The sequence below is a fragment of the Lampetra planeri genome, chromosome 46, assembly GCF_965212315.1.
Source record: "Lampetra planeri chromosome 46, kcLamPlan1.2.h2, whole genome shotgun sequence".
In the NCBI taxonomy this organism is placed as follows: Eukaryota; Metazoa; Chordata; class Hyperoartia; order Petromyzontiformes; family Petromyzontidae; genus Lampetra; species Lampetra planeri.
Genome location: NC_136152.1, coordinates 7,486,197 through 7,513,035, shown reverse-complemented (window position 1 = coordinate 7,513,035; position 26,839 = coordinate 7,486,197). Strand labels below are relative to the sequence as shown.

General features: G+C 45.1%; 1 protein-coding gene across 3 annotated transcripts in view; it reads left to right on the top strand.

Annotated features, from left to right (window-relative positions):
• The window catches only part of STK11 (serine/threonine kinase 11), a 117,231-nt gene that overhangs the window by 32,221 nt on the left and 58,171 nt on the right, over positions 1 to 26,839 (top strand). For all 3 annotated transcript variants that reach the window (XM_078615268.1, XM_078615269.1, XM_078615267.1), the window contains exons 6-7: positions 6,694 to 6,821; positions 17,320 to 17,377. In XM_078615268.1, coding sequence (XP_078471394.1) covers positions 6,694 to 6,821; positions 17,320 to 17,377 — 186 coding nt within the window. The remainder of the gene's footprint in view (positions 1 to 6,693; positions 6,822 to 17,319; positions 17,378 to 26,839) is intronic.

Genomic DNA, 26,839 nt, shown 5'->3' with positions numbered 1-26,839 from the left:
TCGGAATTCTGCGGAATTAATGCCGCAGAATCCCGTTCTTAGATTTAGGCCTCGGGCGAGGGGAATCTGCCATGGCATCATGACATTATGACACGATGCCTGCCCATGGACGGAGCCCACAAATTAGACTTTGATTTGTCTGCAACAAAGACAAAGCCACACGCATGTGTGTTTGTGTGGGGAGCGGTAGCATAGCAGTTAGCCACTGCACTACTAACCTGGCGACACGAGTTCGATTCCCGCTAACGGCCAACACCAGTGACAATTGTCTGAACCAGTCCTGGGCCTCCCCTAGGTCAACTTAACCTTAAATCAGTACCTGGTGTGGTGTGTAAACATCGTCACGAAGGGAGACAAAGGTAGTCGTGCGTGGTGTTGACCAACCACCCCCTCGTGTACTGTGCCGGCCTTCATAGGTGCTCACTAACAGTGCTTGTCCCAACAATCTGTTCAGGCTATTCAGGGGATCGATGTCTTTGTTGCGCTGTTGGTGAGGCAGGCATTCAAAGCAGTGAACAATGTCGTTGAGGATGGGTTGAGCCCCTGTCACGCATCTCCATCGATGCCCCTGAGCCATTGTTGGAAAGGCCACATTCTCATGGTGGGGGCTGGTTTCTTCTTAACATGAACACTTGACTTGCCAAAATGTGGTAATGTTTACTGGGATGATAGTGATGGTGGTGATGATGAAAACAAAGGGGAAGATTGCAGTTAAAGTGTTTGTGATGTCGCTGCAGCTGCTTATAATTATAAATCATGATTATTATAATACTCAAGCACGTGTGCACTTGCATGAATCCGAGTGCGTGTGTGTGCACGCATATGAATGTGTGTATGTGTTGTGTGTAATATATGCATGTTATGCTGTTTGTGTATTTATGTCTGTTTATGTTTGCTTGTACGAGTGTGTATCTTGTGCGGCTGTATGAGTGCATGAGTGTGTGTGCATGATGGGGCAGTTGTGGAGAGAGTGGACAAGTTTCCTTCCTTGGCTAGTGTGTTTATTGACCAGCTCTGGTTTGGCAGCCGAGGTCTCACTCTGAATCAGTCGAGCGGCATTATCTTTTCATCAGCTGCGGAACGCTGTGTGAAAGCTACCTGGTCTGTTGCTCCACACAAAAGGTTTAGGTCTTCTCGGCCAAAGTTATGCCCTCCCTTCTCTATGCTTGCGAAACGTAGAGCCCTCTACAGGAACATCTGCGCTGGTTTGAAACATTTAGGCTTGCCTGCCTGTGATCCATCCTGGGTTTAACCAGACTGGATTGTGTGAGGAGTTCACAGATCCTGAAAAGAGATAGATGTTCCCCCATTAGTGAGCTACTCCATTATTCGGTAAGCGAGGCCCATGCAGTTTCTGTTTGGCCAGATAGAGGGGGATAAACATGTTCCGCATGGGCGAGAGAAGAAGATGGGCTGATGTGGAGGTGATTGGACTTGCCGATGACTGGTATCAGTGGTGTCAAGATCCGCCGCTGTGGAGGAGGTTCTTGAAGAATTCTGCGGGGGAGTTGGAGGCACTCGCCCTCCAACGACAGCGGAGGGCAGAGGAGCGATGCACATGGCAAATGGAGCGCCGGGCAGCTAAAGTGTAAAGAGTTGGCACAGCGGGGAGCACAGTTGGTGCATCTACCAGTCATCTCAGCCAACCCATGGCACCTGGGTCTATTCTGACCTTCTGCCAGCCCAGTTCCCTAAGTTCGATTCATGCTCACAGACAACATCAGCAGTGAATATCTGAAATGGTCCCAGGCCTCTTATGTCGACTCAGCCTAAAATTAGTACCTGGTGAAGTGTGTAAACAACAGCACTGGGGAGATGAAGACGGTCGGACGTGGTGCTGACCACACCTCCCCCTTGTCCACTACGCTGGCCTTCATACTGTTTCCCATTGTCTTTGTGGCTACATGGGGGATCTTTTGTGTGTGTATATATTTATCAGTTGTACAGATTGGAATGGTCTGTAATGGGACGGATCCACCAGTAATGAGATGGGATGGCTCTGCCAGAGAGAACTGATTAATTTGTCGCAGGAGGAGGCCTAGGCAGCTGCAGTTTGGACGTAGCGGACACTGCTCACGTTTGGCGCGGAATGCAGCGTCAGGCTCGCGCTCTGTCCCTGCTGGTGCTGCTGCTACACCCTGTCCCCACCCGCTCTGGGTCCCGCTGCCAGGCTGACTGAGCCACCCTAGAATAACCGGACTCCACGCGGCCGGGTCTTTAACAGCCAATAACATTGACTCGTGAAACACCCCTTGTGTGATATTTTTTTCTAGAGTCCACGAGGACCACACAGGCCATCATCGCCATTACATATATCAACAGCAATTTCCATATCCTCAAAGGGCATATTGTAGGCATGATGAATGTCAAAGGGGTCTGTCTGACTACAGCCTGTAACTTTAACTTATTGTAAGCAGATGGTTGGAGTCAAATTCACGCGAAACGTCATGGATACGGTGATTTTTGGTGAAGGGGGGGTGGCCTGATTTGTGCTGTCTTATGTATGTATGTGTAATGGTTCGACAGAGGCGCACACACTCGTATGGAGGCAACACTATGTATTTAACACAACTGCAATTCAACTATAACACACACACTATATATAAGGTGGTGACCACCGTCCTAATCTCGCTAACACTTGACCACTCGGGTACTACTCAACGTGGCCAAGCCAGGAGGGCTTCTGCTTGGCCACGACGACTTGAGGCTTCTCTCTGCAGTCTTCACGAGGCGTCTTCATCCCGGACACGAACAGCCCTGCGCTGCGTGCGGAGCCCGCTTATATGCGCCTCGGCTTGGCCGGCCACACCCAGGCCACGCCCACCTTCTCGAACCCTCGAGAAGGCTCTGCTCCTCATCCACGTGACCCCCAAGGTCCCCCTGGGGCCCCTGGCCCCCACCTTGATCCGGTCACGTGTCCGGTCGGGTTCACTCAGAGTGCCACAGCCTGACACGACCCCCGTAGCACTCGTCAACAGCCTCCACACTGCTCGACCCGGCAGTGACGTCATTCGTACCGACCCGACATAGCAGTGGCGTCATGTGTGTACAGACCCAACATGGTAGTGACGTCATATGTCACTACACATGTATGTATGCATGTATTTACGTACGTTCAACTTCTTTAGCACCGTACGTAGCCAACCGTGCTAATCTGGCCCGAGACTTAAATTTCTTTGAAGTACTGCCCAGATTTGCAACGAGGGTCTTCGTATTGCTGACGTAGTAAGAATCAACGTCACGCCTTCAGAGTATGTGGCTGCAATACATTTCCACATGATAAGCCACTTCGCTGAGTTATCATTTGTGGCCAGCTCACTTCTGAAAAGGAGCGACATAGCTCAGTGTGCCTTACCTGCCACTTGTGAATCTCAGGCTTTTATTGGTTACTCTCAAGCCACACTTTTCCGTCACGGTGAAATCAGACCTTTAAAGGGAATAGTGCACCGAATGGTGTACATTTTCTGTTTGGTCAATTGCCTTCAAATTATACGTAATTTGGTCTTCGCTTTGTTTTTGCCTTGTAGTTAAATTGTAGCCATGTCGACTCAATTAGTGGAGCCAGGTGGTCTTGTGTTGACTCGCATTTGGAAGGATGCGAGTTCAAATTCTAGTCATGGGTCAACTCAGTCTACACTCCACTGAGAGTCAGCAGAAGTCTTTATATGAATAGACTGGGCTCTGTCATGAGAATGTGGAATTTACACTACTGGCTTGGGGGCCACTGATTGAGATGGGTGGGATTCTGCCTTTCACTGAAGTCATCCTGATTAGTTGTAGTTTTTAGTTAATTCTTACTCCAAATGATGAATATTTTCACTTGGCTTGTCTTGCAGCAAGACGAGATTTGAGTAAATTCGTAGTTTTATTTTGTACTAACTTTACTACCCGGCTTCGCCCGGGACTTGGATTCACCACGCCTGGCCGCCTTTGTCTCCCCAGTGGCGATGTTCACACACCACACCAGTTGCTCATTTGAGGCTGAGTCGACCTAGGAGAGGCCCAGGACCAGTTCATATAATCGTCACAGGTGGTGGCCGTGAGCGGGAATCGAACTCAGGTGGCCAGGTTCGTAGTGCAGCGCGCTGACCACTACACTACAATGTGTTATGCTTCCACATGCGCGGGTCACATGACATATTTTACGTCACAGCTCACTTGCCGTGCAAAAAAAATAAATGCATTATTGAGCTCCCCCCCCCAAAAAAAAACACACAAAAGTGTATTTTAATAATGTTTGCATGGTGTACAGTCTGGAAAGTACCCACATGGCAAATTTCAAGTTTTTTGCATGTCGGGAAGTACGCTAAACATTTTGAACAGACACACATTTTCACAACTTTGCCTTTTATATATATGGAGATTAACTCCATCCCTTAAATTTATTTGATAATGGAAATTGTCATCGTGGCCGTTTAAGTCCAACTGATATCATAGCTGTGTGTATTGCATCTCGATCTAATCCTAATTATGGCTGAAGGGATAGCTTTTCTAAATTATGTTCTATCATATGGTTGACCTGTTATGAACCACATTTTAGAGAGCTTATAGTGTTAGCTAACAGAAGTCTGTTGCATTCACTCCAAATTTACTTTCATAGCATCGTGATAAGATGCCCTCCCAACTGGCGGCATTCCAAGATGTTATATTTTAACGTCTTGGCAGGGTAGTCCTGTACAGATAACCCTTTTAATGAAATCAAGAGGATGTCATAACCACTGCTTTGAAACGTAGGTTTCCGAAGCCAATACAATGATCCATATTTGTTTTTGGGTGAGGTCACATCGTAGTTTTATGCGAAATGTCTTGTCATTAACCCTCCTACACCTGACTAGATTATCACTTTTATACAACGATATTATGTATACATGCCAATATGTTAATCAAATTCTGACCAAGAAAGCTCTTCAACCAGTGCCTTCAAAGCACTCAATTCCCAAGTTTACCACCTGATTTAGCTAAAAGCAGTTGGAGAGAAGCATCGCCGTCCCACGTTGATGTTGAACTCAGTCTTGAGAAGTCTCAAGCCACCGGTGAGGAGGATTATCGCTCAGAATCTGATGGGCACATTGGCCATGTGTAAATAATAATTGTGTGAACATGACAACCGTGTCGGAGGGTGAGGGCTAAAGATGAAAATGTTGAAATAAAACTATCACGTGGCCAAACCCAGAAACAAATATGGATCGGAGCCAATGCTGTTAGTGCCACTACACCTTGCCATTGCTTTCTTCTATCCACCAGATCCCTCAGCTGCTGCACAGTATGTACCTGACCTTCGTCGCTTGTGTTTATAGTATCGCACCACCTGGCTTGAGGGCTTCTCTTTGGTCGCTATCTCATGGGTGGCCACCCCAATGCCTTTTGGGTGCCATGCCTTTGCCAGCCTCAGTAACATGCCTTCCTACATGCTGCACATTTGCATCAGCCATCACAACCTGCTCTTACTTATCAAGTCCACAATGCTTTGTTGCCACGTTGTCTTCCATACTTCCAAGTGGATGACCGATGAAATCTGTAGCATCCCTCACATGGAAGATCCTTATCGTAGGAGATGGGCACTGTCATGGGTAAGAGATTAAAGTTGGTGGCTATAGGAGCTCTAAGCCTATGGTCGTGGGATCACGAATGTAAATCTCCCAAAACAGATGAGCGTTGAGCAGCCCAAAGACACCCTTGACAGGTTAGTGGCACCCTGGGTAATTCTAGTATTACCAGAGACAGGTGACCTCCGAGATGACACTAACATCCACAGAGACTGGAAGAGAAGTACCTCCTGTTCATTATCTGACCACCACAGCGAAAGACCACTTCATTGAGATGCGCAATCCGTGACAGTATAATTGGGCATACAGTCTAAACAAGAGCTCACTGCCTTCTTGAGCAATGAAGATATGGAAAGTGGCAGGGAAGCAAGTAAAATCCATCCCGCTGCATGGGAAATGTGATTCTGACTGCAGATGCAGCCAGTTCGTTTCCCGGTGTTTTGCGACCACCACCCTCCCACCTTGGCGCTGGAATTCTTGTTGCTAGATGATGTCCGAGATGTGGTGTACGTGTGACATGTGTGCAGTGACTCACTGGTGCTTGCGTTACCGGCTATTTGCGGAATTTCACTGACGCACCTGGTGCTCCTGCTGTGAAGCAGCCTCCTCTCCCTTCCCCCTCACCCCCCCACCCCACGGCTGAGATCTCTTTGCAAAGCCTTCATAGCACCATAGCGTGGGCAGGTGGAACTGCGTGTGAAAAATGTGAAGAATGTTCATGCATTTCAGAGTTACTATGAAAATCATGTGCTGGGCTGCAGCTGGCATTCATGTACGCACGAACATTGCGCGCTCATTGTGCAAGCGGCAAGGTCTGCACTCTGCTGCGTTTCACCGAGTTTCTGTTTGACTCCTGTTGGGGTTTGACTTTCATGTCAAAGTTAACCTATTGCCTCTTAACTGAACCTTCATCCTTTACTGTGCCATGACTCCTGCTAGATCTTGGCCATTTTCAATCACCTCTGATGACAACTATTTTGTCTGCATAAAGCAATGTTACCGAACAAGGTAGGTTGCTGAAGCAGCGCGTGTCACTGGGTCTGGAAGCCCGGCGTCCCTTGTGGGCATTGCACATGCCGTTTGTGTGCGGTGTAAATGTGACCCCCCGTATCCACTCTTGTCCCGTGTGGTGGGCGCTCTCTTCCAGGTATAACATAACGACGGGGGTATATCCCTTTGAAGGGGACAACATCTACAAGCTCTTTGAGAACATCGGCAAGGGCGAGTACACAGTCCCTGAGGAGTGCGGCACTTTATTAACAGAGCTTCTGAAAGGTGAGACGATGCATTTACTTGTAAAAAACGATAACACACACGCACGCTCTTGCTTGCACCAGGAGTGTGCACACTCAGCAACGCGCATATCCAGACGCTACTGCACACCTGACCGCTGAGTTAAGAAAATTCAGTTGCTTGCAACTGAATCGCGTATGTGTCGACTTTCATGCAACCGGTTGCGGGGAGCAGTCGAGCAACCGGTGGCTGCTCACAGTCGAAATAGACTTGGATTTAAAGCGGTGATCCGTTCAGCGATTTGCAGCGACGTATCACATTGCGTGCTGCACGTTTTTGAACACATTGGTCATTACAATCCTGATGTGGGTGGGGAGGTGGAGCTAATCAGGAGATGGGCTATGCTTTAAAGTGCATGGCCAGACATGTTCTTGTGGCCTAACTACTCGCCCAGATGTGGACAAAGCAGTTGCAGACGATGATCTAAGTTGTGTAATTTTGAGAGCAACTTGGTTGCACAACCGATAGCTCGGGTGTGGAGCTGGCGTGAGAGCAACTGCACGAGCGCCGCTCTGCGCTCTGAAACAGTGGTCACGTCACCTCGCTTTCAGAGCCAAGCTAGGTGCTCATCGAGACACGGGCTAGGCTTAATGACGGTTCATCTGATTGATCAAGTTATAAGTTACCGTAGGATAGCTGATCCTTGCAGTAAATGCACTCCCCACCGTGCTGGTTCATTGCAGTTTTTGAGCCGCCGCTGTCATCATTTGCGTGGTTAATTTAATAATTAAATTCTGCTTGTGTGGCTGCCTGCATGCTCATTATTCTGCATCATGCTGCCACCCTATTGGTCTCTTAGTTAATCTTAACAATTAGCAATCCCGTTAGGGCCACGCAGCATGATGCAGAGATAATTTTGGGGCTGGTTCTATGTTAAGATTAACTAAGTGACCAGATGAGGTTGACATGGACCGAGAAAAAATTATGCTTTGTGCCGCCACCACCGGACACGGCCAATGCGTAAGATGTGCCACGTAAACAAAACGTGCCAATTAGTTACTACTTTAGCACACCGGTGTGTTGAAGAGTAAACCTACCACATTTACAATTAGATTACAATAGAACTCTTCTTAACGACGAATCGATTAACGACAGCCTCAATAGAGCCCAATGTGTTCAATTAGCGACCATTCCCCTGTTAAAGACGGGCTGTTGTTCTAGGTACAGTAAATATTAATTAAGGCATTGATTAACCACGTTTCTTTTTAATATTATGTGTTTATAATATTGTTAGTATCTTTATGTATTGATATCCGTTGTTTAAATATGATAAAGTACGTTTTTTGGGTGAAACAAGGTAACTTGGGATGCTTTCGTAACGAATTAGGCCTTTGACATGTATTTCCTATACTCCCTGAATGACCAAATCACGTAACGACCAATTTCGTGGAACCTATTACCGTAGTGGAGAGGGGTTTTACTGTACGACATTTTGCTGGTGATTACAACCAGTTTCATTAAGCACTTGGCCAGAATTGTGAAGAAGTCTTCCTGTTTTTAAGGTCTGAAATCAAGTAAGGTGATGTCATCACCGTGAGCCCATCAGGTGCGAAGACCGCAGGGGGGTTAATTTAGTCACATACATTACAATGGTTAATCTGTGAATATTCAGTCCCTTTCCATCGGTATGCTCGTCAGGCTATTCCTCTAATCATGAGCAGAGTTGTATCAGGGTGCATCAAGTTGAGAATAGGGCATGTTCGTTTCATGCCTTCACCACTGTTTCCATTGTTAATGACACTTGTGTTTTTAGGATCTGCGCTGATCCTTATCGGTGTCTGACCTCACTCTTCCCCTCCGCTGCTGCATGTGGTTCCTCGTTTATGGAGCGAGGGAGTAACAACTTCTGTTTTTTTCCTCTACCCTAAAAATCGGCTTTGCTAATAAGTAGTGAGGCTCATGGAAAGTGGGTGCTGGAAGTAAGGTGGCAAGGGGGGGGCACTAAAACGATCTACATCACATTCCTCGGTCCTCATGGGAATTGTTAATGTTAAGATGTAATAGGTGACCAGTAGCCGGTGGCATGGACGCAGAGAAACAAGTTTTACTAAAATACGAAACCTTATTTATACGCATTTTACGTTGTAAAACTGCAATTATTAAAATACTACTTTTTAGCCTTGACACACCACGGGAAGAGCAGTTGTGTCAATGATATGTTGATGTTGGGGATGAACGAGTGATGATGAAAGAGGAGGGAAGAGAGGAATAGAGATAGGAGTGAGAAGTGAGCTGCGTGGAGTGGCGTCTGTTCCCACGGGGCGGTGGGAAGAGGGGGCAGGGATTCAGAGTGAGGGTGACCACACAGGAGTCACGTGATTTACGGGATGGTTGAGATGATTTATATATGCAGGCTTACGTTCAGCAATAGCAGAACTTTAAAATATGATCTACTTTTATTGTCAGTACAGCATTGAACAAAACAATACAACTATAATGCCAAAATTCATTGCCAAACTAAACTAAGCTTTTTTTGGTAAAGTCACGTAGAAGGGAAGTAATAAAATAATAAAAATAAAACATAATAAAATAAAATAATTCTCACGACGTTTCGGCTACAACGCAAGCAGCCTTCTTCAGGTGAAGAATGAGACACTACCAAGCTAGGAGCTTATATATAAGCTGGGTTGGAGGTGGAAGAGCGCCTTAACAAAAAGAATGTGCATATGAAGAGGAATTTAGCATATTCATGGGAAATGCGTAGGAGGTGGGTGGGGGGGTTTCATAGTCATATTATGCCCATGCATTATGCAGGATCAACAGCACCAAGGGGGGGTGCAGGGAGTAGCATTAACAAAGGAAAGGAATGTTAATAGTATGTAGCTGCAGTTACTAAACAACCACGTAGAAAACTAAAGTATAAACTACGTAAAAAACTAAAGTATAAACTGCATAGCACCATCAGTATACTTACTATACTCTACAATAAGCTGAGTTACTAACAGAAAGTAATACATTACAATTCTACGTCGTAAAAATTATATAATATGCTTCCATCTAAACTTTATTCTCTTACATCACACGAGCATATACCGTACTATATACTGCCATAGATAAACCCAACATTAAATTATATACTGTATTGCTATAAACCACCCTATACCTTATACATTTTAATATAACACTATGTATTATTCTACTCACCCTAATGTGTATCACACTGCTATATGTTTACTATACAATTACGATACTATATATTACTTTGTACATTGTATTAAGCATATAAATGTTATACTATTTGTTATTATACGCTGTACCATTGACCGTCGTGTCAATGGGTGAGTCGTGGGGGGAAAACTTGCAGCGGAGCAAAGAATCCATTCCCTGCGGAGAATACAATGCCAGTGAGTGGAACGCGGTCTGAAAGTCACCGTAAACGTGAACACTATCAGTTAAGATCCGAAATGGTTTATTACATCCTTCCAATGATCGCTAAGCCAGAATCCATCTTCTCGGTTAAAATTGTCTCTGTGTTTGTATATGTGGATCGCCTCATGAACGAATCTCTCATGATAGCCAGATGGCTTGCAGAGAACCTCTGTCTTGGAGAAGTCAATGTCATGTGAGCCCACTGAGTTGTAACAGTGATCTGCCACGGCTGAGGTGTTTGTCCTACCGTGTTTCAGGTCTGCTTTATGTTCACGGATGCGGTCCGAGACATGTCGTTTGGTTTCCCCAATGTAACTGCTACCACAGAGGCAACTTAGTTTGTAGACGCCAGGGTACTGTATGTCTGGAACCACATCTTTTACAGACGGTACCAGATCACGGATTTTATGTACTGTGTTGAATCAGACCTGGATCTTGTGTTTAATCAGGATTTTGGAGATCTTTTTTTTTTTTTGACCCCAGCAATGTAGGGTAAGGTGATGGTCTTGAAAGGCTCCTCAACAGGATCCTTCTTGATGGTTGGAGTGATGGCTTTGCGGATTGTGTAGTCGGAGTAACCATTAGCCTTAAGAGCTTGGCGTACGTGTTTGAGTTCACTGGCAATGTGTTCCTGGTCGGAGATCCATTGGGCTCTATGATATAGAGTCTTGATGAGGGAATTCTTCTGGGATGGATGGTGGTGGGAATCCGGTTTTAGGTAAGCATCCGTATGGGTGGCTTTCCTGTAGACAGAGTGGCTCATTGAACCATCCGGTCTCCTTTTGATTAGGACATCCAAAAAGGGTAGCTTGCCATCTTTTTCGACTTCCATGGTGAATCTGATGGCTGGGTGTATGGAATTGATGTGGTCGAGAAACTGGTCTAGAGTAGGCCTGCCATGTGGCCAGATGACAAAAGTGTCGTCTACGTACCTCTTCCATAAGGTCGGGCGTAGAGTGGCAGTCTGGATGGCGTCAGTCTCAAATTTCTACATGAAGATGTTGGCTACAACCGAAGATAGGGGGGAGCCCATTGGGGTGCCCTCAGTTTGCTTGTAAAAAGTTCCATTCCAGGTGAAGTATGTATTGGTTAAGCAGTGTCTCACCAGGGGGGGGTACCCCAGCATTCAGTCCTTGATGAACCAAGTCTTCAATGATTGCGATGGTGTCAGGTACAGGAACCTTGGTGAATAAGGAAACCACATCAAAACTATGGCAGTATATAGTACGGTGTATGCTCGTGTGATGTAAGAGAATAAAGTTTAGATGGAAGCATATTATATAATTTTTACGACGTAGAATTGTAATGTATTACTTTCTGTTAGTAACTCAGCTTATTGTAGAGTATAGTAAGTATACTGATGGTGCTATGCAGTTTATACTTTAGTTTTTTATGTAGTTTATACTTTAGTTTTCTACGTGGTTGTTTAGTAACTGCAGCTACATACTATTAACATTCCTTTCCTTTGTTAATGCTACTCCCTGCACCCCCCCTTGGTGCTGTTGATCCTGCATAATGCATGGGCATAATATGACTATGAAACCCCCCCACCCACCTCCTACGCATTTCCCATGAATATGCTAAATTCCTCTTCATATGCACATTCTTTTTGTTAAGGCGCTCTTCCACCTCCAACCCAGCTTATATATAAGCTCCTAGCTTGGTAGTGTCTCATTCTTCACCTGAAGACTGCTGCTTGCGTTGTAGCCGAAACGTCGTGAGAATTATTTTATTTTATTATGTTTTATTTTTATTATTTTATTACTTCCCTTCTACGTGACTTTACCGAAAGAACCAAGAAGATGAATCCCTGCAGTCACGAAAGCTTTAAATCGAAATTTAAGCTATTTTTATTTTACCAGGTAAGGCCAACTGAGTTATATAGCTCGTTTTTAGAAGCCAAATACACTAAATGTCTGTTATAAATGTGGAGGGAAAAACCGAACGCCCTGCAAAAAAATTCACACGACCACGGGGAGGACACGCAAACTCCAAATATACAGCATGCATCAGGGTCGGGATTGAACCCACGACCTCCTGTATACCAGGCGAGGTAGTTAATATCTTGCCACTGTTGTGCCCCAGTTACCAATTACAAAATTATTGGTAACATATCTTGCTGATTGTCACGTCATGAAAATTTATATTGTATTGTGAAAATTAATGTCATGGCAACCATAAAGGATTCCTTTTCCTGGCTTCATAGTTTTTCCGTTTTTATTGGCTGGCTTGCAAGGCTGTTCTGCGCCGACACAGCATTCAGAATTAAAATTTAATTCCCCCTCGAATTGCGGTGCAAATGGAATAGGGTGAAAGTACCTGCCGTTGGTGACAAATAATAATAATGATGTCGCAATTAAGAAATAAATGAACCCCTGTGTTGATGCAAACGCTGCGGGGTTGCTGGCAGAACGCGGCGAGCGCTCAGCAGACAGCGGACATTGGCGGCTGCAGATCCTGGCGGTTGCGCACGAGACGACGCTGCCTTTTTTTGCCCTGTCCCCCGTGTGCCGCGTGTGCTTCAGCACGCCCATTGCCGTCATCGCTTAATCGGACAAAACGCCTCTTCACACACAAAAAAAACCCTCGCTCGCACGTCACTGCTGCGGCATTGCAGCAGGCGTTCTTTGAATGAAAGTGCTTTCAAATGAACCTTGAACAGCTTCGGGGTTTGTTTCCTAATTTTGGTTATTCTAGGCATCGGCACCCCATGCGCCCTGTTTGGTTTTCTCCTGCAGGGAGGTAAAGTGTCGGATTTATTTCTTTAGTTTTGCGTTTAATTCTCGGCACCCCCGATGGCCCGCACAACCACAAGACCCAGGGCGATAATCTTAGTTGTAAAATGGAAAGCTTATGGACTACTGCCCAGGACCACCAACATTTGAAATACAACTCATTATTTTGTGATGCTGCTGCTGCGCTGGCAGTGGTGCACAAGTACAATTACCACGACAATGCAACACTTTCGTCAATAACACTGTAGCCTTAAAAAATATATATATACATATGATTTGCGACATTTTGGACAATGTATTAATGGTTCTTACGGTAAAGTCACGTAGAATGGTGTAGACCTACTACATTAACATTAGCTGCCCAGCCCATCTCTAAACCTTTATAAACAGCTTGCCTTCGGAGGCTAACTTCCCTGTTGCTGATGACGACCTCTTGTGTTGAAATCAAAACGTCGTGATATTTTTAATCACTTTATCATTATTATGTTTCTATCTATGTGACTTTACCGAAAGAACCATCGAATATTAATTCCTGCAGTCACAAAAGTTTTAAGTACAAATTTTGGATAATTGTGGTCGCAGACTCGCTGGCGCGCGTTTGAAGCTTCGATAAAAAATTCGGAAGAATTAAAAGTCACAGCTAAATCACTTTGCCCCACACTGCCATTGGGCCCTCTTGTGACGTCACAGCCGAGCCTTCATTCGCCAGGTGTGAGCCCAGCATCCTAGGCTTGGTTACGACGTGCGGTGCATGCTGTGAGCTGCTGCAGCTTTAGTCGATGGAGCCCCGGCACAAGGAGGGGGAAGTTGAAACCAGGAATGGTATCACTCCATTGTATAACTCAGGGCTGAGATCTGAGAGATGAATCGGAGTCAGGTTTAACACATCGGTTTTCACATTATTGTGATCGATAGTTGATTTTTGGGTTGTGTCAAATATATGTCGTTAAGACCTTCCACCGCCCAAAACACAGCCACAATATGATTTGAGCTCACTCAGTGGTAAGTTAAAGGACAATTCTCTGAATATAATTTGGAAGTTAGATATCATGCCTCTCTTGTAACTACATCAAGCATAATCAGGACAAGATTCACAATGTAAGAATAATATTCAGGAAGTTATTCTGACTTCCTGGATTTCCTGATCTTGTTTTGAAGGTACTTGGCTTGGTTTCAAGTGAAACGTCGCATCTAATTGCTAAAGTTGGCTGTGAGATTTGATCAATTTACCGATGAGCTGACACAACAATAACTGGCGCATTGTTCATGCTAAGATGAGTGACGATTTAATTTGTCTGGTTATTTTGGGTGGTGAAGGGTCTTAATGGCACAAATTTGGCCGGATCATTGTGGCCTAACCCAGAAAATAATAACGAGTCAGATTTATTGGTTCTATCATAATGTATGTATGCTGAACTTCTTTTGCACCATACATCACCAACCGTGCTAATCAGAGGTGAAAAAGCAATTTCGCAGGCGGTAGTTTTTTTATGGTTGCATCTTACTTTAGGCCACAGAGAGCCTAGCAGGAGGGCTAACAACGTAGGCCTGTCTATACTGACACACGCTTGTGTGTATTTTTGGTAAACATAAATTTGTGTCTTTAAAGCTTGGCTGAAGGGATGATGGCTTTTTAAAGCATCATTAGTCATCGCCGTCCACTTTGGAGAACTTGAGACTGTAACTGATGAACCGCGTTCTTTTAAGCTCTTTGAAAATGAATATTTAGCTTGATGGATTTAAAGTTTATAAAACATGTTTATCTCAAACAAAAACGTGGGTGCACTACATCATAAAAAAAAATCGTAGGTTTTTGTTCATGCATACAAAAGCAGTTTGTAAAAAAAAAATATTCAAGTAATGTTATGAGTATATCAAGATGAAGGGCTGTTGATAAAAATGATTTATGAAAGGTGTTCGGCATATTATTTACTTGATACACTTCAAAGTAAAAGGTAATCTTTGTCATAGGACTTCTGGGATAATGGAAATGTGATCACTAAAGCACAGGTTCTGGCATTTAAATTAGAGAAATAAATGCCTCAGGTGCCAGTCCCTAAGTGCAGTTGTAGTTTATGAATAAATAAATAAATAATGCTCTTTCCAGAAAGCCCTGGAACGGGCAGTCAGAGACAGCAGAGGAGAGAATCGTTTGCCTGGGTGGCTTAGGGAGTTCGTAATGCATTTGTTTTGGCACTGAGCCAGCACTGCTGAGTTCCTGGAATCCAAAGCAGTGTGCGACCAGGCCGGCACATGGCCAGAGCTGCGCCCTAGGCTCAGGCCGATGCGTGACCAGGCCGGTGTGTGACCAGGCCGGTGTGTGACCAGGCCGGTGTGTGACCAGGCCGGTGTGTGACCAGGCCGGTGTGTGACCAGGCCGTTGTGTGACCAGGCCATTGTGTGACCAGGCCGGTGTGTGACCAGGCCGGTGTGTGACCAGGCCGGTGTGTGACCAGGCCGGTGTGTGACCAGGCCGTTGCGTGACCAGGCCGTTGTGTGACCAAGCCGGTATGTGACCCGGCCGTTGCGTGACCAGGCCGGTGCGTGATCAGGCCGTTGTGTGACCAGGCCGTTGTGTGACCAAGCCGTTGTGTGACCAGGCCGTTGTGTGACCAGGCCGTTGCGTGACCAGGCCGGTGCATGACCAGGCCGTTGCGTGACCAGGCCGTTGCGTGACCAGGCCGTTGCGTGACCAGGCCGGTGCGTGACCAGGCCGTTGCGTGACCAGGCCGTTGTGTGACCAGGCCGGTGTGTGATCAGGCCGTTGCGTGACCAGGCCGGTGCGTGACCAGGCCGGTGCGTGACCAGGCCGTTGTGTGACCAGGCCGGTGCGTGACCAGGCCGGTGCGTGACCAGGCCGGTGCGTGACCAGGCCGGTGCGTGACCAGGCCGGTGCGTGACCAGGCCGTTGTGTGACCAGGCCGGTGTGTGACCAGGCCGTTGCGTGACCAGGCCGGTGCGTGACCAGGCCGTTGCGTGACCAGGCCGTTGTGTGACCAGGCCGGTGCGTGACCAGGCCGGTGCGTGACCAGGCCGGTGCGTGACCAGGCCGTTGTGTGACCAGGCCGGTGTGTGACTAGGCCGGTGCGTGACCAGGCCGGTGCGTGACCAGGCTGGCACGCAACCTCAGGTCGGTCCGCAGGCTCAGGCCGGCGCAGAAGCTCAGGCCTGCGCACAGGCCCAGACCGGCATGCGACAAGGCCAACGAGCAACTAAAGCAGGCTCCCAAGTGTAGCAAATTGATGATCTCATTTGGGTCACCGGTGACAGTATAACATAAATGTAACTTTGATGGAAAAATAAATCTCAATCGGATTTTTTTTTCCATTGCCATGAAGACGAGTTATACAGACCTACATTGATCCATTTACGCTGGGTGTGTCTGGAGTTTAAAGGTTGTGGCAAGAAATGCTGAAAGTTCTTGGGGCAAATGAGGAGGTAGTATATGGGAAGCTCTTGAGAGGAATAAAATCTTAGCGCTCAGCTGTTATTCATGTAATTTGGATGGAATTATCATTTGGGTGGCAAGACGGCACAGTGTAACACTTGAGCTTCATAGGAATAGGTGCTTGGATTCGATGCCTGACTCGGGCACCTTTGTGACGTTTGTATGTTCTCCCCTGCTCTGCATGGGGTTTCCCCTGGGTTTTACGGTTTCCTCACATAGCTAAAAACAAGCACACACTCGTTTTGGATAAATATTCCAATTTGAATTTGTAAAAAATGGTAGTATATACCGCAGTTTCCACTTGAATGTTGGACATATACAGCCGCAGGGTCTTGCAGATGGACAAAAGGGAGCGATGGATTGGGGTGATGGCATCAGTTGGCATTATTCGCGATTATCTTGTGACCTCTTTTTTATAGTTGGTATTTCAACTTAACGTGAGCCCGCCCGTTACAAAGCTCCAATCACAGAACAAGAAGGGGTGGAGGAGTGGGAGGCATAAATCCCGCCAGCAAAAGGCCCGAAATCGGGCGCGGCAGGGTTTGGTGAAGAGAGGTCGGATTGGGGCTCACTGCCCCACCCAGGTGGGGAGCCTCGAGCATGGAAGTGAACGTTTATATGGGGTGGGCAGGGTGGAAATAAGGGGGAAGATAACTGATATAAAATGGAAGGAGGGTGGGGAAGGGGATAGGATGGGGGGTTGGAGGGGGATTGTGACCTCTTGTTACAATGACAAATTGGTTTACCGCACTGAGTCTTCACAGCTCGTGTTCAGGACAGTCCCGCTTGTTGGGATTGTTTGGCCACATGCTACTGGAGTAGTTCGTGGAGTAGTTTCACCTTGGCAATCGGAAATAACCCAACACTTACGACGCTCGTACTCCCTGTGTGCAGCACGTTGACTGCTCTTGCTGTGCCTGTCTTTCAGGGTTGCTGGAGTACGACCCTGTCAAGAGGTTTTCAATACAGCAAATCCGACAGCACCAGTAAGTTATTTGTGCTCCCTGAACACACATGCACCGTGCACAGATTAGCAGTAATCGTCTGCTGCGTTCATAATGATCAACTCTCATGCATACCACGTTTAATCCCTAACTCGCTCTGTGTGGCACTGAGACGAGGTGCCTGGAATCAAGTTCAAGTTTATTTTGTTTAATCAGGTAAGGGCTCAAGAGGCCAGGATGAGTGATCTGCGGTATAAGTCTGCGGCGATGATTGCTATGTATAGTCCCAATTGAATAATGAGAAGCTCGGTTTTATAATAAGATGATTTCAAAATTTGGGTGGGGGTTGAATCAGTTTGATGAAATTACTGGAAAATAAACAGGGATTGCTCTGTGTATAGATTAGTGACTGCCATAAGAATGTGGAATTGCCAGATTAGCCTAGAACCACCAACAGAGAAAAAAATGCTTGTTGAAATATTTGACAGATTGATTTTTCCTTTGAGAGAAAGTCCGAGAATACATTTAACATAAAGGTCTGGGCAATGACCATCCAGAGCTGAGCAGGACTGCAAACAATTGTGTTGCAGGACTGAAAACATTGTTTGATTGGTAGATTTTTGTGTATATTTTTTAAATAAATGTTATTTTATATTCGTGACGTGCCGACTTGCCCCGAGAGTGCTGCACCATTTGCATTGATGCGGCAGATTTTCATTCCCCCTTCATTCGTCAAAAGAGTCTGTTGCCCTTTAACGTCTCATGTTTTCATAACGCGAATTGGATGTAATGCGATGAATGTATTGAGGAACACATTTTTTCAAGCGGGGATGCGAATTTAATATAACGTGGTTGAGTGAGCGTGACTATGTCGCGCGAGTAGGAATAAGCGGCTGTCCGGATGCCTTGGCCTAGCATCACACAAGAGGCACTGGGATGCTGCTGGATGATTCTAGATGTTAACGATTGCATTGCAAAGCACCCTGGAAAGGTCACTATATACATCCGAAATAGAATAGAATCACGGATTGTGCTTTTCCCTAGATTATATGTTTATGATAACGCGATTTTTCCATAACACTATGTTCTTCAGGAACATACCTACCGCGTTATAGGAGAACAGGAAGTAGAATAAATGCAATATGCCAACGTTTTTGGTAATGTCCCTTCATATTAGTAACATCATGTCTGCTTATCTCTGTGATGAACAAGGTCTGTTGCCCGAAACGTCACCGGTCACATTTTTATTTCCTTTTAGAGCAGCGAGTTGTTATTTGTGTTTGTGTACCACTGCCAACACAGTCACGATTTTAGTTTTTCTTCATTCCCCTGACATGCCTGAAGACATCGCATGCCGCTGTGTTTGCGGAGACCACATGCAATCCCGCACCCCCATCGTAATTCATTCAAAAAGTATCGGCCACCGCTCGGCAGCACGACGTCTTTGCCGGCGAGCGCGCGTTGCTAAATAAATGAGTAGTTGATGGCTCCAAGTGAAAGCAGGAGCTCCAGGTCAGTGGTACGTTTTAAAATTGTATCGCCTCTCTCTCTCGAGGGGAGGGAGGAGGGGGTCAGATGTTGCGTGTTTTTGCCAGGTTTATGAAAGTGATTGCGTTCCGCTTTGAGCTGCCGTGATCGGCGCTCGCCAGCCGCTCTTCTTCCTTGTATATCCAACAGTTGGCGCAAGCACCCAGGATATTTAAACTACGACGTTTCGACCGCTTGCGTTGCGATCGAAACGTAGTTTTTTTTGTTATGTTTTGTTATTTTCTTTGAACCTATCTACGTGACTTTACCGAAAGACCAAAGAATATTGGTGAGGAATATTTGACCTGGTCCTGGGCCTTCCCTAGGTCGACTCAGCTTTAAATGAATACCTGGCGTGGTGTTGTAATCATCTGCATTGGGGAGACAATTTGACTGAGCGTGGTGTTGGCCACCCACCCTCTCGTGTCCCGTGCCGGCCTTAATAGGCGTTCGCTTGCAGCACTTGTCCTATCAGTCTGTTCAAAGGCTATGCTGGGGATCTTGATCTTTTTTGTGCATCAATGGTTGTTGTAGAGTGGACCCAGCGTCAGTTCATGACCATGATGTACAACACCAGTAGAAATTACGACTACTACTTTTTTTTCTGACCAGATAAGGCCCACTGAGCTATATAGCTCTTTTTCAGAAGCAACCTGGCCTCAAATGATAACTCAACAAAGTGGCGTATCCATGTGGAAATTTATAGCAGCCAAATACACGAAACTTTTTATAGTCTTGGTTCTTTCAGTTAAGTTACGTAGATAGAAAACTAAAATCTAAATTAAAAGCAAAAAACCCACGACGTTTCGATCGCAACACAAGCCTTCTTCAGTATTGCGATTGAAACGTCGTGGATTTTTTGCTTAAAATTTTGCTTTTTGTTTTCTATCTACGTAGCTTTACCGAAAGAAGAAAGAATATTAATTCCTGCAGTCACGAAAGTTTTAAGTCTAAATTTTACTCTAAACTTTGCTTTATGAACATGGCTTGGGCTTTTCCATAGGTTCATTCAGCCTAAAATTAGCACCTTAGCCAATGTTTTTGCTTCAGCAGTTAGAAGACAGACTGGTGGGCATACATGACGCTGGCCCCACTCCTCGGGTTCTGTGCCAAACTAAACACACGCTTCATGATAGCAATGCCACCAACTCTCTGTTCGGCTCAGCTAAGATCTCCGTGTGTGTGTGTGTGCGCGTGCGTGCACAGTGTGTCCTCTCAGGTGTATGAGCCTGCATGCTTGAGTGGCTTAATCCCAAGCAGTGGTGGCACATGGTTTAAAGGCTGTACCGGTTTCAGCAGTGCTTAGAAAGCAATATAAACATTGAGATTCATGATCCCTTTCACTACTGAGCAAGCATTTACAGTCAAAGATTCGATTCCCAGAGCAGTTTCTCTGGGGCATTGCAAACGCACGCCTTCGGGAATTATCAAAGCGTACCATCTAGTGTAAAGTGGACTTTAAGGCCACTGACATTGTCATTCACAGGCATAGATAAAATGTGTGCAGTGATTGCAGCCTCCGTAGCAAATGTTCCATCTAAACCAAACATAAAATCACTGCCAGTGCTCATTCAAGGTTTTCCCCGTTTTTCTTTTGAATGCACCATGAAGGCCGTTGCTGTATTCAACATAGGACCTTGCATTGATGGGAGGCGAGTGGGTGTAGGTGGGAGATGGAAAAAAATATACTATTTTTATTTCCCTGTTAATTTTAGCAGTGAGAAAGCCTTCCTCCTCATTGACAGCCCCGAGACGCAAGCAGAAATTATGCATTGCCACAGTAGGACGACCACTTTGTTGACTTCCAGCAAAGTGAAGCTCATGTCGTGATGGGGCAGAGACGACCATCGTCTCGAACCGCAACACTGCCCCAGGTGGATTATCTTGAAATCTAGGGTACCAATCTTGATTTGAAGCATTTGTGACTGCAGTGATCCATACTCTTTGGTTCTTTCGGTAACGTCACGTAGGTATAAAATGAAATAAATCACGCCGTTTCGGGCGCAACACAAGCACCCCGGCCACTTCTTTATAACCCTTGAGCTACACCCATTTCAAACCTTTTAAAACAGTCTGCCTCAGCAGCAGACCATGCTTTCCCACCTGATGATGGACATGTGTGTTGCGCTCGAAACGTCGTGATTTATTTTATTTTATACCTACGTGACTTTACCGAAAGAACCAAAGAATATCTATCGGACCTTTTTGCCAGTATCAAAATTCTGAAAAATTTGAATAGATTTTAGCCTTTCTTGGAATCAAACAGAGGAGGTGTTAAAGTGTTCACACACCAAACAGATACTTTTTGCAAGGCATAACGTCTGCATTAACCGCACGTACTTGTGGCAAAGCACCTGTTTTATTGCCAGAAAGGGTAAAACCTATTATTTTTCATAATTTTAGATACTGGCAAAAAGTCACGTGGATATAACTGCTCAACCCGAGCTATAAATATTTTGATAGTTGCATTGTTAATGTACTGTTCGCCTTTTGGCGTTCTCTGGTCTACTAACACTGGTGGGGAGACAAGGCCATAAAGAAGGCTGCTGTCTCTGGTGTAGGCCAATCAGTTTCAAAGACGATGCTTACCTTATCAGAGTATGTTTGTTTACATGTTTTGCCACAAGTATGTGTGGTTAATGCAGACTTGATGCTTTGCAAAAGGTATCGATTTGGATTATCTTGAGTCCTAAGTTCATAATCTTGTAACATGTTTTTTTTTTACATTCTGATTGGAGGCCTTCGAGTTTGACGTTCGAACCTGAGCGTTTGTCTTGAGCATGGCATAAAAGCATCTCAAATTGATTTGCGTGGAAGCAATTTATATTGTTTATAATGGCAGATTGCGGGACTGAAATTAAATAAGTACATTCTGTTCATTCAGTTCTGTTTCTGTTTATGGATAAAAGCGATGAGAGGAGCCCATTAATTCATGTTCCGATAATGCGATTATAGTTTTTGTGTTCATAATTACCGTGCATTATGAATGAACGTTTAGTTTGTTTCCTGTGTTTAACCATTTGTTTACAAACACTGACTCCCCTCCATTCGTTTAACTTTGTCTCGCAATTCAGGAATAACAAGCAGGCTTGTCTGTGGAATCTTCGATCAGTGACCTTCATTTAGAGCAAGGAGAGAGCTCTTTGAACATAAAATCCTAATTTGCAATGGAGACCTTCAAGCTGAAACTCAAATACATAATTGGTTTATTTTGGGTGTTAGATCGTGCAAGTAGGAAGTCAATCAGAGTGATAACCCTCCACCACCCGACAGAGCCAGACAAATCGAGTTGTCACATGGGGAAAATGTGCCAATTGATTCAGTTTTTGAGCAAAGCGGTTACGGTGAAAGCAAGCAATATGTTGACAATTTTACACAACGTGTCATCAGGTGTCGGCAAGAGCTCAGATCTCGCGTGAATGCGCTCCCTACATTTCCTTTATTTTTTATTGCACGATCTCACCCAAAAGGAGCAAATTATGGGTCAAAACATCGGTCGTGAATGCCTACGTCTGAAAATAATGTGAAACTTGCTTGAATCTTGCTGCAATCCACTGACTCCCAGCAAGGGGGCACCCTTCGTTCAGTCTTCGCTTGCAAATGCCATGATCCTTTATTTCCAGTGGGCTCTGGTGTTGCATTGTGGCCATGTCAACACGGGGCGAGCACTCACTGCTGATGTCTTGGGTTTTGATCCAAGCAGCTACCTGCAACTTTAGAGGGTTCTCGTTCACATAAACACTCATTGCTGGAAAACATTTGAATAATATGTCGTACTACAGAGCTGGGGCACTCGTTGGTAGCGTGGGCTCACTGTCTGGCTACCTTCCAGCTCGTCTGTGGTTGCTCTGCCATTGTGAGATGCAGTTTACATGAACATTATTAATCTCAAGTGTAAAGAGTTTCTTTTATTCAGCCTGGTCACCAATGATTACACAACCCCACCACTCCCCATCAGATACCACTTAAATCGACATATCTGAACTCCGAGTCATACCATTGTAATTATAGCAGGTTATTGACAAATAAAAATAGCAAAACACTAATTACTGAGCTTGAAGGTGCAGCAAACAGTATTTGATAATAGGGGCCTCTTGCAATGTTTCCAGAAGTAGTTCTATAGTGTCATCATATTCGCTGACATGTCATGCCCTGCTCGAGGAATGTTGTCGTGCATTTCTTCATCTCAAGATGACATGATGCAGCTCATTCACAAATGTGATTCGAATGTGAATGAGCTGCCTCGCCCAGGCTGTGGGGCAGCAGTAAGGAAGGGGAGGCGCATCCCATTGAGTGGAGGATGACTAACACTGTCGACAGAGAAAAAAAAATAATCTTAAACTCAAAATCGATGGCACTCGAATTTAAATGTAAAGTGTATTAACAGCAAAGGAAACACAAGCATGGATATGGACTTGAGAAATAATCATAAGAAGTATACTCGTGGCCAAATGAGCAGATGAGTCACCGTATAAATTCAGAGTAATAAATATGCATTCTCGACGGCTTTAAAGGGCTGCTGCTCCACTTAGTCTCTTTGGTGAAATTGGAAGTCCTCATAGCTGAATAGGGGCTGAGAAGACCGGAATGGAAAAAAAATGTAAGGTTTTAAAAATAAAAATAAATGACGTGGAGAGAGGGGTAGGGGGACAAATCCGGAATGAGACTCCCAGCCTACGCACGCGATTGCCTTTCGAGACACGTCGCTTGGTGGTAATTTAACCGTCTCGTGTGCAATTCAGCCACACCGTCTCTGTGCACGCAGCCTACACCGAGTCTTGAGTGACTCCGTCCCTAACGTCGTTTAGGGGTATTGTCGTCTGTGGTCGAGAGTTCAAGCGGGCCTGCGTGGTTAAAAAGGAGCCTCTCTTGAGTTGAGCTTTGCTAAATGAGGATCGGTAACTCTCATCCGATGTTTGCTTTGGTTGTGTCAATTGTGAAATTAGTGTATTACCCATAGGTCTGTGCATCCACACGTGAGTCTTAACTCATTTGCTGTGCGTATTATTGCTTGTATTTAATATCAGACTACAGTCATTGGGGTAAGCTAACAGTGAAGCCAGTATAATGAAACAGTGTTGACATAGCTTGTGACTAGCCATTTTTTCCCGAATTAACCTTGGTGCAGAGTAACATTTATTAATTCATAGGTGTTTTGATGAATAATGTGTATTCATGACAATAATTATACTTGAAAAATAAATACACCATAAGTGCACTTTCCACATGGAAGGAAGTGTGTGTGTGTGCGCACTTGGCATTTGGCACGTGGAGGTGTGCAACTTTTATTTATGTGTGCGTGTAAGGGTTAGTGAGCTCGCAAGTCTGGGGGGTTTTCCTGCATTGACGTCATTCGCGTCTCGCGGGAATTGAACGTTGGCCGAGCGTGGGCGTGCGATTGATGCTCTCCGAGCCTCGCTCTTTCTATCCCTCCCACCACCACCACCCCATCTCATTTTTACCATTATTATTCCCTCTCTCCTCTCTCGTACTCTTAACTCTTGTTTTTGAAATTAATGAGATGTTTTCCCGGGGAGAGGAAGTGAATTTTTATGGCCGCCCTTCGTCACGCCACCAAAGAATGCATCACATATTCGCCTCCCTTGCCCTTGGCTCGTCGTGGAAAGGACTTTCCTTACCTCTGTCTCCCAAATGCCATATTTTATTCTTGTAGCTTTTCTGCTTATTAAACAATAATAGTGCCGTGTTCCTTCTCCGAAATCCCATTGCTTCTGCAGCAGCATCATCAGTGGCAGCCCCGCGGAGAGACTGGCCCCGCTGTCAGTGAGAGATGACCGCTGTTTGACTGGGGAGATATTTTAACTGCCAATTGTTATTATTATATTGGACATTTGGCCACATCCTACGACAATAAGCCAAAGTCAATACACCATTAGGCTTCCCTAATTTTCCCATGAACAAATTAATAGATAACATTAATACATTGTTGTTACCCGGGCAGGTGGTGTGGTCTGTTAAAACTCAATTTCCATTTGAATAAGGTTGTGAGGTCAAATTCAGTTCAGGGGTTGGTGAATAAAATGGGTACCACTTTAGTAAAAGTCAATACTGGGAATCCTATGTGACTTGAGGTTATTGAGGTATGACAATAATGTTCTCGGCCACCTGTCAGAAATGCCTGCACAACAACACCGTCAAATAATGTTTGGTCTGTCAGGTCTACATACTCCATCAACATCGCTCGACAGCATTTGTTTGATTGGCATGCAGTGAAGACTCTTGTGCTAAGGATGGCACGGCAATGTTTGAAACGTGCACATCTACCCCGTGATAAAATATGAAGCATAGTTTTTTTTATAATTATTTTTCACAATTGTATTTCATTTGAGATATGATTGTTGTGTCCCACGACGGTGACGTTGCCGCTTTGACTCTTGCAATGAGCAACGTAATATCACCCCACGTTTGAACAAATTATATCACGGGATATCTGAAGTCTCGATGGATTTCTTCACCACATCTGCCCTCCAAAGAGTATCCATGGGAAGGCAATCAAACAGATGTTTGTTTCGTCCTCAGAGCTGGAATAAACCAATTTACTGTAATTGAAAAATCTAAATTAGTATGATGGATATGTATGCAGTCATTGATGAACCGGGGTGAGACCATCCATTTGCGACAATTTGGAGAATTGTGATGAATCAGAATATTTATTCTGGAGGATCAGAAAGTTTCAACAAATAATACAAAAACACGATCGGAGTGCAAAATATAGGAAGGGAAACAAATCACTTAAGAAAAATGTACAAATAAAACAAAACACTTTTCTAATTTTTTAGAAGCAACCAGGCCACAAACGACAGCTCAACAAAGTGGCTTAACATGTGGACATTTAAAGCAGCCAAATACTCTAAATAATCTAATTGCACGTGTATAAATGTGGAGGGGTAAACTGGAGGACCAGGAGGAAAAAATCCACCCGACCAAGGGGAGAACATGCAAACTCAAAATATAGAGCAGCAGGCGTCAGGGTCGGGATCGAACTCCCGACTTCCTTCATACCAGCAGATGGAAGACAACATCTCGCCACAAAGTGCGGTTGCCCAGATATGAACCCCAGATCGCAGCGGTGCCCAGCGCTGCTCTGACACGCTACGAGCCCCCTGAGGCTGCCCGGCTGCCTCAGAGTAACATTTTTTTCAGAACTCACAGCCATCAGTGAGTCAGCAGGTCAATGTTTTTGTGGGAGAAGGCCCATTGAGCCAAGAAGCTCGATTTGAATGGCGACCGGGCCTAAATGGCTGAGCACATTACGTGGGAAGAGAGGGAGGGTTTACAGGGGTTGCATAGAACAAGCGAGGGACATTTTTTAAAACATGGTCAATAAACAACCAGACCTATGTACAATGGAAATCTAGTTGGCAATCCAAAATAACATGAAACGTGACACTCTTGAATTAACTGTCTTTCCAAAAATGGAATGATCAAGTTCTAGTAACACTTTGGATTTACTAATGATTTCAAAAGTGTGGCAGGAGTTACTTGAGCAATCCTAAAACTAAACTATTTTTATTTTACCAGGTAGGGCCCATTGACCTATATAGCTCTTTTTAGAAGCGACCTGGCCACAAATGATAGCTCAACGAAGTGGCTTATTACGTGGCAATATATAGTAGCCAAATACTCTTAATGCATATTTTAATGTGGAGGGAATAACCAGAGGACCCGAAGGAAAATCCACGCGACCACCAGGAGAACAAGCAAACTTCAAATATGCAGGTGTCAGGGTCGGGATAGAATCCACGACCTCCTGTATACCAGGCAAGGTGGTTAACATCTCGCCACCATAGCACCCCTTTCCATTAACAATGCATCATCTGACAATGCATTGTTGTTTGCAGTCCTACTCAGTCATCTTATTGTGGCTCATTGGTGGCGATTTTCTGCGAGTTCCTTATAAAAGCATGTCTTCTACTGTTCAGCTCTCTGCTACCTTATTACAGCTACCACTGATGA